Source organism: Colobus angolensis, unplaced genomic scaffold (assembly GCF_000951035.1).
Source record: "Colobus angolensis palliatus isolate OR3802 unplaced genomic scaffold, Cang.pa_1.0 Scaffold362, whole genome shotgun sequence".
NCBI lineage: Eukaryota > Metazoa > Chordata > Mammalia > Primates > Cercopithecidae > Colobus > Colobus angolensis.
In genome coordinates this window covers 2,420,417-2,433,746 of record NW_012116955.1, presented here as the reverse complement: position 1 = coordinate 2,433,746, position 13,330 = coordinate 2,420,417, and the positions used below count along the sequence as shown (strand labels likewise).

Below are 13,330 nucleotides of genomic sequence, written 5' to 3'. Positions count from 1 at the left end.
TTTTGAAATCCCTCATTCTGTAGCTATCAGTCTATCCCTTCTCACATCCTTCCTTCCTCTTCCCTCTTCCTTCCTAGCATATGTCCACTCCTGCAGATGACTTACCATAGCATCACAAATCAGGTTGCCCATGTTGCATTCTCTAAAGCGGCACGATTGAGAGGAGCCATCCAAATAGACAATTGTTTTCCCCAATTCCTGGGTAGAATAATTGTCCAATTTTATTCTCCATTTGTTAATGTCTGCTTTTATGCTTGGATCTAGAAGAAAGAAAAGAAGGTAGCCTACAATTAAAGCGAATCTCACACTGTGCTAAATTCTGGAAAAGGAATGAAACATCATCTATGTTACTTGCTGTGAGAACATATTTCTTTACCATATTTGTGTGCATTTTGGTTTTGACCATGAAATTTCCTTAGAAACTTCTATTTTGTTTCCTGGTAATAAGACCTGGAATGCATCTTAATTTAAGAATATGCTGAACATGTACCAACTCACCACATCTGTATGAGCTACCCGTTGGCCCACCTGGGACAGTGTTAGTGGTGGTGGTAGGAGCTCTGAGAGGCCCAGGGGCGGTTATAAAGGGCCTGCTGAGGTGCAGCTGGGCTATCGCTGTCATTGTCGTCCCGGGCCCCTTTCCCATCTGGCTGCTGAGAGGCTTGTGCTGTGACTGCAGGTTCCCCTGGGCGCTATGCACCTCACCTTCCTGATGTGATCACAGTCAACAGAAAAGGGAAGGTGAGAAACAAGCACAGGAGTGTGTTCTGGATACATGTGAAAATCAATGATAGAAAAATGTACTTTTACTCTGAGACGCAGACATGAAAATAAGGTACTCCCTCATTTGATAAAGACACTGACGCCCATGAGATTGGGCAATTTGCCCAAGGCACACTGCCTCCAGTTGGGGGGCCAGGACTTGTGCTCTGCTCTGCCCAATTTGAACCCCTTTACTTAAGTTATCAACTCTCCTGTAAACACAAGCTGAGAATGGATTTTGCATGTCAGGATCAAGATTTTAAAAGGCAGAGGAAGCAGTGATGCATGTAATCTGACGCTGAGAAGACTTGAAAAAGCAAGTGGGGCTTTTTGGCATTTGGGTGTGTTTTAAATCTATCCATGAAGAGGGCAAACTCAAGGAAGAAGCTAAATTCTTCAACAGTATTATAGTCTTTTCCTGAATCATTAAAGGAAAAAATGAGAAGGACAAAAATATCCGCTATCTAAATTTTAGATTGGTGGAACATTCCCCTGAACTTCACTTACCTTCAGGAATGCTGCTGTTTAGAAGAATGGGATTTCCATGGGAAGAGATGACGTTTCCTCTTTCATCAAACTCGATCTTCAGATAGCCTAGGTATTTGCCAAAAGCATAGGCCTGGACTACAGGAACCTTCCGCCCATCATCAGAAGTGACTATGAATGGGTACTTCCCAGCAGGCACCTCTTTGGAAGGTGGATTGCCTGAAATAAAAGAGCCACAGCTGATCAAGTCAGCCCTTGTACATACATGGCTGGCTGTAGGCCAGCAGGCCATTGGCTGGATGACAGAGTTTTAAACTGATGATTCGCCATCTGTTGCTCTACATAGCTAGTCTTTCAGAGCCCTGTCTGGGCATTTGCCCATTTCCGAATGCCCTTTTGGTATATGAATCCTACCATTCTCAACTCAGCAAGTTCTTCCTAAGACTCGGGCATTGTGCCTGTGCTGTGGGGCACACAAAGATGAAACACTGTTAAGAGTATCCTCCAGGCTCACTGTGGCTCCATTCTCACTAGCCAGGTGGATTAGCCAAGCCACTTTACCATACTGTACTTCAGTTTCCTTGCCTATAAAGTGGCAGAAATTCATTTTAAATGAAATCCATTTTAAACAATCCCCATTTTACAGGGCCGTTGAGAGGATTAAATATCTAAACTCCCTAGCTGGGTGCCTGGCATATTGTAGGTGCTCAATAAATATACAGTAAGAGTGCATTTTTTTCTCTTGTAAGGAAATAGCAATCTCTAGAAACCCCAGACATATACTTCAGAGCTTAAAATCTTTAGTAGAAGATGCAGAGATGACAAAGAGCTGTTTTTGGGATTTGCTGCTAAATTTTGCATCCCTTCAGATGTCTTTTAGAAGAGCCACATTCACCCTGAGGGCCAACCAGCATGCACACTTCTGACCACAGCCAGCCATCACACTGGTCAGGTTCTGCAGGCCTCTGTCTCAAAGGGGAGATGTGGGAGCTGCTCATCACCCAGAGGCTAGAAGGCCCACCACTGCCTGGAGTAGTGGAGAGTATGCAGGAGGGTGGAGAGTGTCACCATACAGGGAGCAGGCAGCCCAACCTTTAATCACTTGGCACATTTAAGTTCCTTAACTGTAGACATGCTTCAGGAATTCTGTGGCTTACATCTTACCTCCAGGGAGACAATGGCACAGTTCAGCTGTTCCAAATTAGAGACTATGGGACGGATTCAGTTGACCACATTACTGTTTCTATCATCTCCCTCTTCATACCCATGGCTAGTCATTCCTATTAGATATTCACAGAGGGTCCAGAGAACTTCAGCAAATGTTGATTACACACAAGGACCTGTTATGAGAATCGGCCATGAGTCAGGCCCTGGGCTTAATCTCATTTAGTCCTCCAAGCTTCCCATGGGACAGGTCCTCTATTATCTGTACACTGCAGACAAGAAAATTGATTGTCATAGACAGAGTACCCAAGGTCACACAGCTGGTACGTGATGAGGGTTCGGAGGAGGCAGACTGAAAACCCAGGCTGTGAGGTATTGGAGCTTACGTTTTCTCCACTACCCACAAGCCTACCATGTATTTTTTTTTTTTTTTCCTAAAGTCTGCAAGCTGGTTGTGAAAGGCCACTTACCAAATCAAATGCAAACCCAGGATTTGCATCTTTGTGTTCCAAGCTCTTTCTGGGCTTCTTTTTTTCACATAAGACAAGCTGGGTAACATGTTATGAAGAACCCAATCCTGCCATGCTCCTCTGCCAAGAGCGCCCCCCCTTTCAGCTCACTAACCACAGGGCAGAAGCACTGCAAATACGCTTCACAAGCAGGAAATAGTCGTTGCCAATATTAACGTCCAGTTTTCTTGCTCTCACTGGGAAAAAAAAAGAATAAGGTCTTGGAACTTTATTTTTACAGAAGCACCCAACTTGAGATCCAGTGAAAGCCTTTGTTCCATCTCCATCTGTAGTGGATGCAGATGTTGTCTGTGACAGTGGCAGATAACGTGATGCATGGAAGACCAGCATGGAAGGTTAACATCCTACTCAGCCTCATTCTGCTCTGTGCTGGTCCTCCTTTGGGCAAGCCTGGTGCCTGGTCTTTACTTCAGGGGACCAAGTGGTTATTGCAGCCTCTGTCAGTTCGTCCTCTGATCATAGATGCTTGGGACTGTGCAGTTCCCCAAATGTCCACAAGGTGGCGGAGAACAACCCGCCCAGGGAGAGAAGGCACTAGTTGCAGTTATCAGGAGTCTGACAGTTTCCTGGAAACCCCAGAGCTAGGAAAGCCTGATCTTTTTTTGGCCTTCATCTTTCTGCCTTCCGTAGAAATATCTGAGCTTAGAAAGAATGTAAAAATTAGAAATCCAGTAATCCAGTTAGATGCCTCAGCATGCACTCTGCAAATAGGAGCCAGCAATCTCAGCTCCAGAAAACATTCATTCATTTGGAAAGACCTTCATGATCCTTTTGTCACTGGCATATTAAATGGGCTTAATCAGGAACAAGGAACAAGGAAGATGCTAACCATGCAGCTGGTCTGGTTTGGCTAATCTCTGTCTCCTCCACAGCTGAGCTCTTTCTGCTGCCCTTCAACTCCACAATCCCAGGAAATCACTGACACAGAAACCAGTCCAGGGTTTCACATTTTCTATGCCATTCCGTGCTGTTCAGCTGAAGATGTTCGTGCCCAGAACATTTTTTCCACAAAGAGCTACACATCTGTCTTTAGAAACCTGACTTGTCATCTTGGCAGGAAGGAAGATGTTCACCAGAACTCTGTTCCAGTCATCTAGCCGAGAATTCATCCAGGAACCAAATCCAAAGGGGCTGTGGAGTTCTGAACTGACATCTGGAGTTTATAAAGGCTTCATTTCCCAGCATGGTACAGGTGCTTGAAGGAACCTCAAAGGACTCTGTCCTGGGAGCCAAGGAATGTGGTAAACCTAAGTGTGGGTCTGGACAATTGCCCTCCTGGTGTCACATGGTAATAAACAGAAGTGCCAGAGAGCAGCCTTTTCTTTCTCTTTCTCTCTTTTTTTTCTTTCTTCCACCTTCCCTCCCTCCCTCTTTTCCTTTTCTCCCTCCTTCCTTCCTCTTTTTTCTCTCTTCCTTTTCTTTCTTTCAACAGGGTCTCATTCTGTTGCCCAGGCTAGAGTTCAGTGGTCTCCAATTCCTGGGCTCAAGCAATCCTCTCGCCTTGGCCTCCAAAAGTGTTGGAGCCACCCACCTGGCCTGATGTGGTTTTCAATGGACTGAAGTATAGAATGTTGTAAGGCAGTCCATGCTATGATTTCAACACAAGAACTGGTTTAAGAATTCCTGAACTGGGACCACATAAGGGGACTGGATAAAAAGGATTGGTTATTAGGTTATTTCACGTGATTGCTTCTAAGGGACTTGACTCTTTTAAATTACTTGCAAGTGCACACTCCAAACATAAATATGATCGTGCACTTCCTGGTTTTAGATATTTCAAAAACATTAACAGTTTTAACATGAATATCCTAACCTATAAGACCTACATCATGTGGCCCTTATCGTACCAGCTTCATCTAGAACATTCAGCCTGCCTTTCAGCATTCTTAGCCTCTTCCCATTCCTAGACCACATCCACGTGCCCAGGAACTTTATGGAGTAAAGAGCTTCTGAAGCCAGAGGGCTACATGTGAATTAACTACATCTTTTTACTTCTTGTTTATTCATCTGTGAAGTGGAAAAAAAGTAAAAGCACCTACCTTACAGAGTTATTGTGGGGATTAGGGAAGTTAATGCAGCAAGTGAAGCCTGACTCGACTCAAGGGAAATTCTTAATAAAGATTAACAATGATTATTGGCCAAGTTAACTCCTGGACATCTTTCTGATCTTGGCCCTAATGTTAGTCTATCAGGGAAACACTCACTGATGATCCTCTAGACTTGGCCAAGTCCTCCTTTTACATGCTCTCACAGCATCTTGTACTTTTCCTTTTATACCATGCTTTGTAATTATATATAATATGATTTATTTGCATAATTATGTATTTTTTAAAAATCAGATCAGGGTCAGTATCTCTTTCAAGACATTTAGTTCTATGAGGGCAGAGGCAGCTGTGTCTCTAGGATTTGTCTAGCATGTGGTAGGTGCTAGATAGATGTTTGTTGAATGACAACTTCAGGAGTTTAGCAATCACTTTTCTATGGATCATACATGATTAAGATGCTTTCCCTGTGGTGGAATCATGTAGAAGCCAGCAATGCCTGAGTGCCAGCCCTCTACACCAGGTTCCCTCAATTCAATGTCCTCAACTATGCAGTTGGGTGGCAGCTAGTGAAGAGGAACCTGAACTGGGAGTTGGGATACAGGAGAATGGGTTTTGCTACTAGCTCAGTTTCAGTCTGGTTTCTGGACTATGGGAGAGACATTTAGTCCCTGGGGCCTAATTTTATTTTCTAAATTTGTAAAACAAAAGATTTGATTAGTGGTTTAAATTAGTAGTTTTTTGTTTTTTGTATTTAAGCTATTAGTATCTTTAACACACAAGAAATCCTTTTGTGGCAAGGCAAGCCAATAAAGCAGGAAAGCTGAGTTCCTCAGGCTACACCTGGTAGAGCTGGAACCCAGGACTAGGTTCCTGCCACCAGAGCCCCTCAGAGCACAGCACAGAGACTGCTGGCCTAGAAGTCCCCTGCACCCAGTCCTTCCAGCTCTCCAATCAGGCCCAGCTGCTGTCTCTGCTTCTGCTAGTCTAGCAGCACCTTCAGGTGAACAGGACAGAGCGTGCTCTCTAGTCATCACAGCCCATTCAAGAGGTGTCCAGCAACCAGAGGAGCAACCACTGTCTCTTCAGTCATCTCTGTACCAAACCATGATGCACAAGCTGTCATGTCAACTTTAGGGAATTTGAGGGGTCAGGTACTGTTATCTATGCCCAGACTATGTCACTCTGCACATGCTTTGATTTACTGCTCAAATTCTTTCCTCTGGCCTTTCAGTGATGACCCAGGAAGTCTAAAAGAGATTATGCATCGTCCGGTAGTATCCAGAGTGGGCACAAAGCCCTCATGAAATCCAATCCAGGCTATCTGCTCATACCCAAGCCTGACAGGCTGGGCAAAGCAGGGAACCCTGCAGGTAGGGAAGAGTTCACCACACATTTAGTCACTCATTCAACAGATCTTCACAGAGCTCCAGTGAGTGCCCATTGTTTTGGATCTCCACTGCCTAGCAGGGCCAGGCCCATGGTCTGGTGCATCATCTTTTGGAATGGCTGCTCCATGAATACAGAGTAGGGGAAAGTGAGCAAATCCTTAGCTTTCTGCTAGTCTCTTCTCTTCACATGGAATCTGGCCATCTCCATGGCTCAGCATCATTCCAGATACTAGGATTCCCATTCACTTCTTACATTATAAAACAGGCTTCTATACAACAATGTTTAAAAATAAGAAAACAAAAATTATTGAAACACAGCTACCTTCTGGTTCTATCACCATGGCCTGTTAAAATGCAGTGGCCAAAAGAATGGGGTGGAGAGAGAGATTAATTTTCATTTTCACATGCCTGTGTAGTTCCATTTACTAATGGTGTTCTTTTCAGAAGTAACAACTTTGTTTCTTGAGGTTAAAAAGGAAGTAACTGTGACCATACATTGATGTAGTCCTGATATATAAGCATTTGGCCAGAGGTCTTCCTACAGTTGTTCTCAGCTGCTGTATGAAAGGCTGTGTGTAGTTGGTGAGTTGTCTAAATGAACAGTTCCCTTGAGTCATTCCTTCCCATCATGCTGGTGTGCAATGCAGTGTGGAGTACTTCAGATAAAGCTTAGAACCTGGAGGTCATCTGGAATGGATGGCCAAAGCTCTGGTTCCAAATCATGACAGAGTACTTGGAGAATGTCTTACAGATGAGCAATCATGAATTCCTAGACATAAATGTTTCTTGGCCTGGGGGAAACATATACTGAGGACAAGAGAAATGAGTGAAGAATACCTACGCTGCTTGGGTTAAACCACTGAATTCCTGGTTTCTTATCTTTTAAAAGTAAGAAGATACATTTAGTCATTTGTGAATTTAGCTTAGATTCTCAAATTTAGGATATTTTTTTTATTTAACAAAAATATGTATTACAGTTCAAGTTTAGGACTAGTGGCTAATTTTATAGGGTTTAGAGGGACTTTAAAAATTTGTTATAAAAGTAAAACTAGCATTACAGAATATTTGGCAAATGCAGAAGAAAAAAATTATTCATAGTCCTACTGCCTTATGACTAATATAATTTCTGTGAATTAATATGTATGAGAAGCAAGGAGGGGGAAATTGGTGTCGGAATACATTTTAAGGAGAAACCATTTTGTACAGTGAAATACCTTTATTAGATTTCTTCAGATAGGATATATCCTACTGGTTTCTATTTCTCTAGCTCTCTCTTTCTCTCTCTCAATACTATATATATAGAGAGATAATACATGAGAAGAACTGGGCCCTAGAACATAGTAGGTCTAAGATAAATATGTCAGTTCTCTAATATTCTCTCTCTCTATATATATATGTATATAATATATTTAACAGATCAAATATGTCTAATATAGACATATTTATATATTCTATTCATATATTATCTCACTTAATCCCCACAACTCTCTAAGGTAGCCATATCACTGTCACCATTTTAAAAAAAGAAAGCTGACGCTCAGAGTGGTTGAGTAACTTGTCCAAAGTCAGACAGCTAGTGGTGGCTGAGCCTGAGAGGAAACCAGTTCTTAGAGTTTAAAGCACTTTCCAAAACCCCATGCCACTTCCCAGTGAAAGTTGGAGAAATGAGATCCTTTGCAGAAGACCATCAAGCAGCAAAGTTAAGGAAACACAAACTTCAGTCCTGGTAAGAGATTCGTACCTATGAGTAGGCTTAAGACTTCACAGTAGCTGGCCATCACCTTTCCTTATAATTCAACCCTGCCAAATGATCTTGGACTGCCATTTGTTCTGTAGTCATTCATTTTAGATTTTGATTTTGGATAGTCTCACTTCATCTTGGAAAGCAGTTTCCTGAGACAGCTAAAATGGGTCAGTGTTATGTGGCTGCAAAAATTACAAACCAGAAGGTTCTGGCTTTGCTCTGTAAAGGAAGCAGGTGCTCAGGCTGGGCCATGGCCAGAAGTTTACTGAAAGGACCCAAGAGGGTGACCACCAGTACAAGTAAGTCCTTGTGCTTACCACATTCAAAAAGACCAGGAAAGCAAAGTCCTTTTTTTTTTTTTTTTTTTCTGAGACAAGGTCTCTCTCTGTCACCCAGGCTGGACTGCAGTAGCATAATCATAGCTCACTGCAGCCTCAAAATCCTGGGTTCAAGTGATGCTCCTGCCTCAGCCTCCCAAAGCACTGGAATTGCAAACACTGGGATTGCCAACATGCCCAGCCACACTCAGTCACGAAATTATCTTTGAAGCTACCACCCACACCTCTGCCCCTTCGCTGATTCTCCCCCATCACTTAATAAACACAGATGTCAGCAGTTCTTATCAAATGCCCAAAGGAAATGGGTCTTTGTTGATGAGTGTTTCCCTGTCTTGTGAATGTTGTAAGTAATAACATTGTTTTCTTGCTCTAAAAGGCAAGATTATCTAAACTGCAAGGATGAAAATTAATGGAGAGATGAATAATGATTGTAAACACCAACAACAGTCTTCCACCCTCTTTACTTATTCTTATTACAGCAGGGATGCATCCATCCCATCAGACTATGCACCAGCCTGACGGCAGCATAAAGAAAACGCAGCAGGTGCTTGTCATCTGTCTTAGTTATAATTACACTGTAGGCTCCATTTGTTTTAAGAGCAAAATTCTGTGGTCATTAAAATTATTTCTTTAGATACATGAAAAGTTTTGAATTTTATATTCAATATATGTGCCTAAATCCAGAAGCAATGGAAATTAGATAATTTTTAAAAACCTGATCAATCAAATAAAGAAATCTTACTTTTTAAAGAAGTTGCACTTGTTAACATCCATTTAACAGTACTGGACACCTGCCTTCCAGTGTCAGCCACGACACAGTCAAGGGTATAATGGACACTTCCAGGCTAGCAAGGAGAGAAGTGAAGCCTGCTGGACTGGGAGGGAAAGACGAATTCAAAAGACTTGAGGTTTCATAAGGCTGAAGGTGAGCTCTAAAAAAATAAGGGAGTGAGAAAGCTTTATGGAAAAGAGGCCTGTGATAAGAGAGTTGGAGAGTGGAGACAGGGAAATATGAGGTAGAAAAGGGTGGGGTCCCTGGCAATGGCTCCACCCTCAAGCCTGGACCCATGGCCCAAAGTGAGAACTTTATATCCCCATTTTTCTGCCTGAATGTTGCCTTTTCCAAATCACCCTGGCCTGCCCTGTCCCCTATCCTGTCCTCATAAAAACCCCAGGCTCCACTGGCAGTGGAATGGCAGAGAAGGAGATAAGAAAAGAAGCAGCTTGACATTGGTGAAAAGCAGCTTGACTTCAGAGGGATGGCTTGATGGTAGGACCTCGGAGAAGAGTTCAGCCGGGGATGGCCTAATGCCAGGAAGAGACACCTTCCCACACCATACCCTTTCCAGTTCCCCATCCCACTGAGAGCCATTTTCATCATCAATAAAATTCTCCACATTCACCATCTTCAATTTGTTCTTGCAAGCTGATTCTTCCTGGATGCTGAACAAGAGTTTAGGATATAGAGGGCTGTCACACTTAACTGTTAAACACTTAAACTGTCCACGGACAGCAAAGCTAAAAGGGTACACTGTAACACATGCCCTCTGGGGCTCCAGGGGTCACAGATACTCACTTAGATGCTGCCGCGGGGCTGCACAGAGTTTTACTCCTGCCAGCACCCAGAAGCACTTGTCCCAGCCTCTGCACCCGCTCCCCTATGTGCTCTCCCTCCCGTGAGGAGTTGAGAGCTACCGGATGAGTAAACAAGACAACCCTTTCATGAGTCCCATGAAGGGGTCAAGGGAACTATCCCATTTCAGTTTTGGACATGGAGAAATTGTGGAGATAATCAAGTCTCGGCCTGTGGCCCCAGAAGTGAAGCTGCTGAAATGGAGTGGAGCTGTCAGTCACTGGGTTGAGGAGATCAAGGGACTCTGAACTTTGGATATTGGATCAACTACCCACATGGACACTCTGCCAGGTGAAGGCAGGAGCTGGAGTGGAGAAAGCAGATAGGAAATTGGGTACTAAATTCTCAGTGACGTGGGACATTGCTTGGAGGTGATTAGATGAGAGTGATAAGGGGGATAGATGGTCTGAGCCTCAAAGGAGTTAGAGGAATAAAGTTCATATCAGTAGCCTAACAAAAGTATGAGGTATTCTACCAAATTGTTTTTATTTCCCCAAATCCTGAAAAGTAAGCTTTCAGGCTGTATGTATGGATGACTTTCTATATAACAGGATGTTAGAATGGGAAGGATGACAGAATTAACAATTCGAATCCCTTTACCTGGAGGCTATGGAAACTGGTGCTTATATTCACCCAAGGCCACAGCTAGCCAGATTGATTTGCAGAATCCAAAACTCAGTTAAAATATTGGGAGGCAAAGAGAGAAACAGCATCTTTGGAGTCCCTTCAAGGACAGCACAGAGAATGGAGTGCCCTGGTGTACCTGCTGCAGGTACTTTTTACTACTTTTTTCTCTAAAGGAAGTAACATGGACCAGTTCGTGACTCTAGGATTTCACTTCTTTAGAGAAAGCATTTGCATTTTAGCTCTTATCTTTGTAGCTTTCTCATTTTGTAAGCCTCCTAGAGGGAGGCTTCACTCTGATGTTAGACTGGTCAGCCAGTGCTAGGGTTACCTGCATATGCATGGTAGTTGGAAAGGAAAGAAACTGGAATAACTTTCAACATTTGGAAGGGATCCGTTCATACACTGTTTTAGTCATGCCTTATTTGAAGCTGAGTTTTAAAAAAATATGAGCAAGCTACAGTACAATAAAATTAATGTAATGGTTGGTAATCAGCATTTAAAAAATCAAATAACAGAAGAGAAAATATGAGGGTGCAATCCATGAGCTTTGGAAAGGTTTTCTTCCATGTGTGTTTGTATATTGGATACGGTGTGTGCAGAAATGATTCTCAGTAAGATTTAAAATTCCAAGGGATGTATTATTTTAACTGTATATTTATTAACTAATCATATTTACCAGATTCATTATTTTAATGTCATTCTAATTCCATAAAATTACTCAGCAGAGTTGTTTTCTTAAGGCCAGGAAAGTTTATTTAAACAGGCAAACATGCCTCATCCCTATTGTGTCCTGGAATTACCTTTAATGTTTTTGTTGTTGCTGTTGTTGAAACAGGGTTTCAATCTGTCATTCAGACTGGAGTTCAGTGGAGCAATCATAGCTCATTGCATCCTCAACCTCCCAGATTCAAGCAATTCTCCCACCTCGACCTCCTGAGTAGGTGGAACTACAGGCATATGCCCCCACACTTGGCTAGTTTTTAAAAATTTTTTTTGTAGATATGAGGTCTCCCTATCTTGCCCAGGCTGGTCTCGAACTCCTGGGTTCAAGCAATTCTTCTGCCTCAGCCTTCCAAAATTCTGGGATTATAGGCATGAGCTGCTGTGCCTAGCCACCTTTAATTGTTATGTTCACTCATCAAAACGATGAGTATGAAAGTGGAGATTTTCATCAGAACAAGTTTAATCTTGGTAAGCAATCATGAAATGTGAAGTAAATGACTAAGTCTTGGTTATCTCAGTTTTCTCAGAGACTGTAATTATTTACTTCAAGATTTACAGATAAGCAAACTCTAATTTTTATCCTCAAATCTTTCTTTCATCCAGTCCTTCATCATTAACTAAATTTATCTACTTAGCAAAGGCACATACAGTTGGCTGTCTCTCTGTAGGTTCTGCATCGTTGGATTCAGCCAACCATGAACAAAAAATATTTTCTAAAAAAGGATGGTTTTATCTGTACTGAACATATACAGATATTTTTTCTTGTCATTACTCCCTAAACAATACAGTATAACAACTATTTTCATATCATTTACATTGTATCAAGTATTATAAGTAATCTAGAGATGACTTAAAGTATATGCGAAGATGTGCACAGGTCATATGCAAATACTACACCATTTATGTAAGGGACTTGAGCATCCATGGATTTTGGTATCCACAGGGAGTCCTAGAATCAATCCCCCACAGATATTAAGGCATGACTGTACTGTTATGGGAACAAAGGATAGGCTACAGAAATAATGGGAATCTGGGCATGGTCACCCAATCTTTTCAGGTCTCTCAGGGCACACTCATTGATGGACATGCACCACAGGCCATGAATGATCAGTTGTTGCTGTAAGACAGCATTGATTAAGATGGAGTAAAGACAAGTCAAGGGGAACATAGGAATGTTCACATCTGAATGAAGGGGTGAAACTCCTTTGAGTGTTCATGCGTTATTTTGGTCATGTCTCATTTAAAGCTGAGGTTTTAGAAACATGGATTAGCTACAGTACAAGAAAATAAATTTAACGAGTGATAACTGGCATTAAATGAATAAAACAGTAAAACAGAAAAGTCGGGGTGCATTCCAGGTGCTTTGTGAAAGTTTTCTTTCACTTGTATGTGTGTGTACTTTTGTGCATTTGTATGTGAATGCACACACACATATATGTTTGTGTGTTTTGGCTCCCTGTCTGCAATGTTCTTCTTACTATGGGTCAGAGTTTAAACATTTTGAAACCATTATTCTAAAGGAAGAAGGGGGAGGAGACATATCTAGCTCCCACTGTGTGTCCAAGGGTGCTGACACTGCCTCAGAGAAAAGCTAAGGTTTGGGTTTTCACAGGTCTTATCCAGTGAGCCAGCACATAACTAAAATAAGAACAGCTAACATACTAGGCCCTGTGCTAAGGCCATTTACCTATACATTCATTACACATATTAAGTCACAGTGACCCTTTATAATAGGTACTCTTGTTACCACCTTCATTCCACAGATGAGGGTAATCAGGCATTGAAAGGACCCTGAGTCTTCACTGAGTCTTCACCCCTACCTGGTGCTTCCCAATGACCTGCTGCAATTATTTCCTAGTCTTCACTCTATTAGTTCATTTAACTCTCATG

General features: G+C 42.3%; 1 protein-coding gene across 2 annotated transcripts in view; it reads right to left on the bottom strand.

The window, feature by feature from the left end:
• Positions 1–13,330, bottom strand: part of NT5E (5'-nucleotidase, ecto (CD73)) — a 46,990-nt gene that overhangs the window by 8,126 nt on the left and 25,534 nt on the right. For both annotated transcript variants that reach the window (XM_011953500.1, XM_011953501.1), the window contains exons 4-5: positions 1,270–1,467; positions 106–260 (exon numbers count right to left, since the gene is read on the bottom strand). In XM_011953500.1, coding sequence (XP_011808890.1) covers positions 106–260; positions 1,270–1,467 — 353 coding nt within the window. The remainder of the gene's footprint in view (positions 1–105; positions 261–1,269; positions 1,468–13,330) is intronic.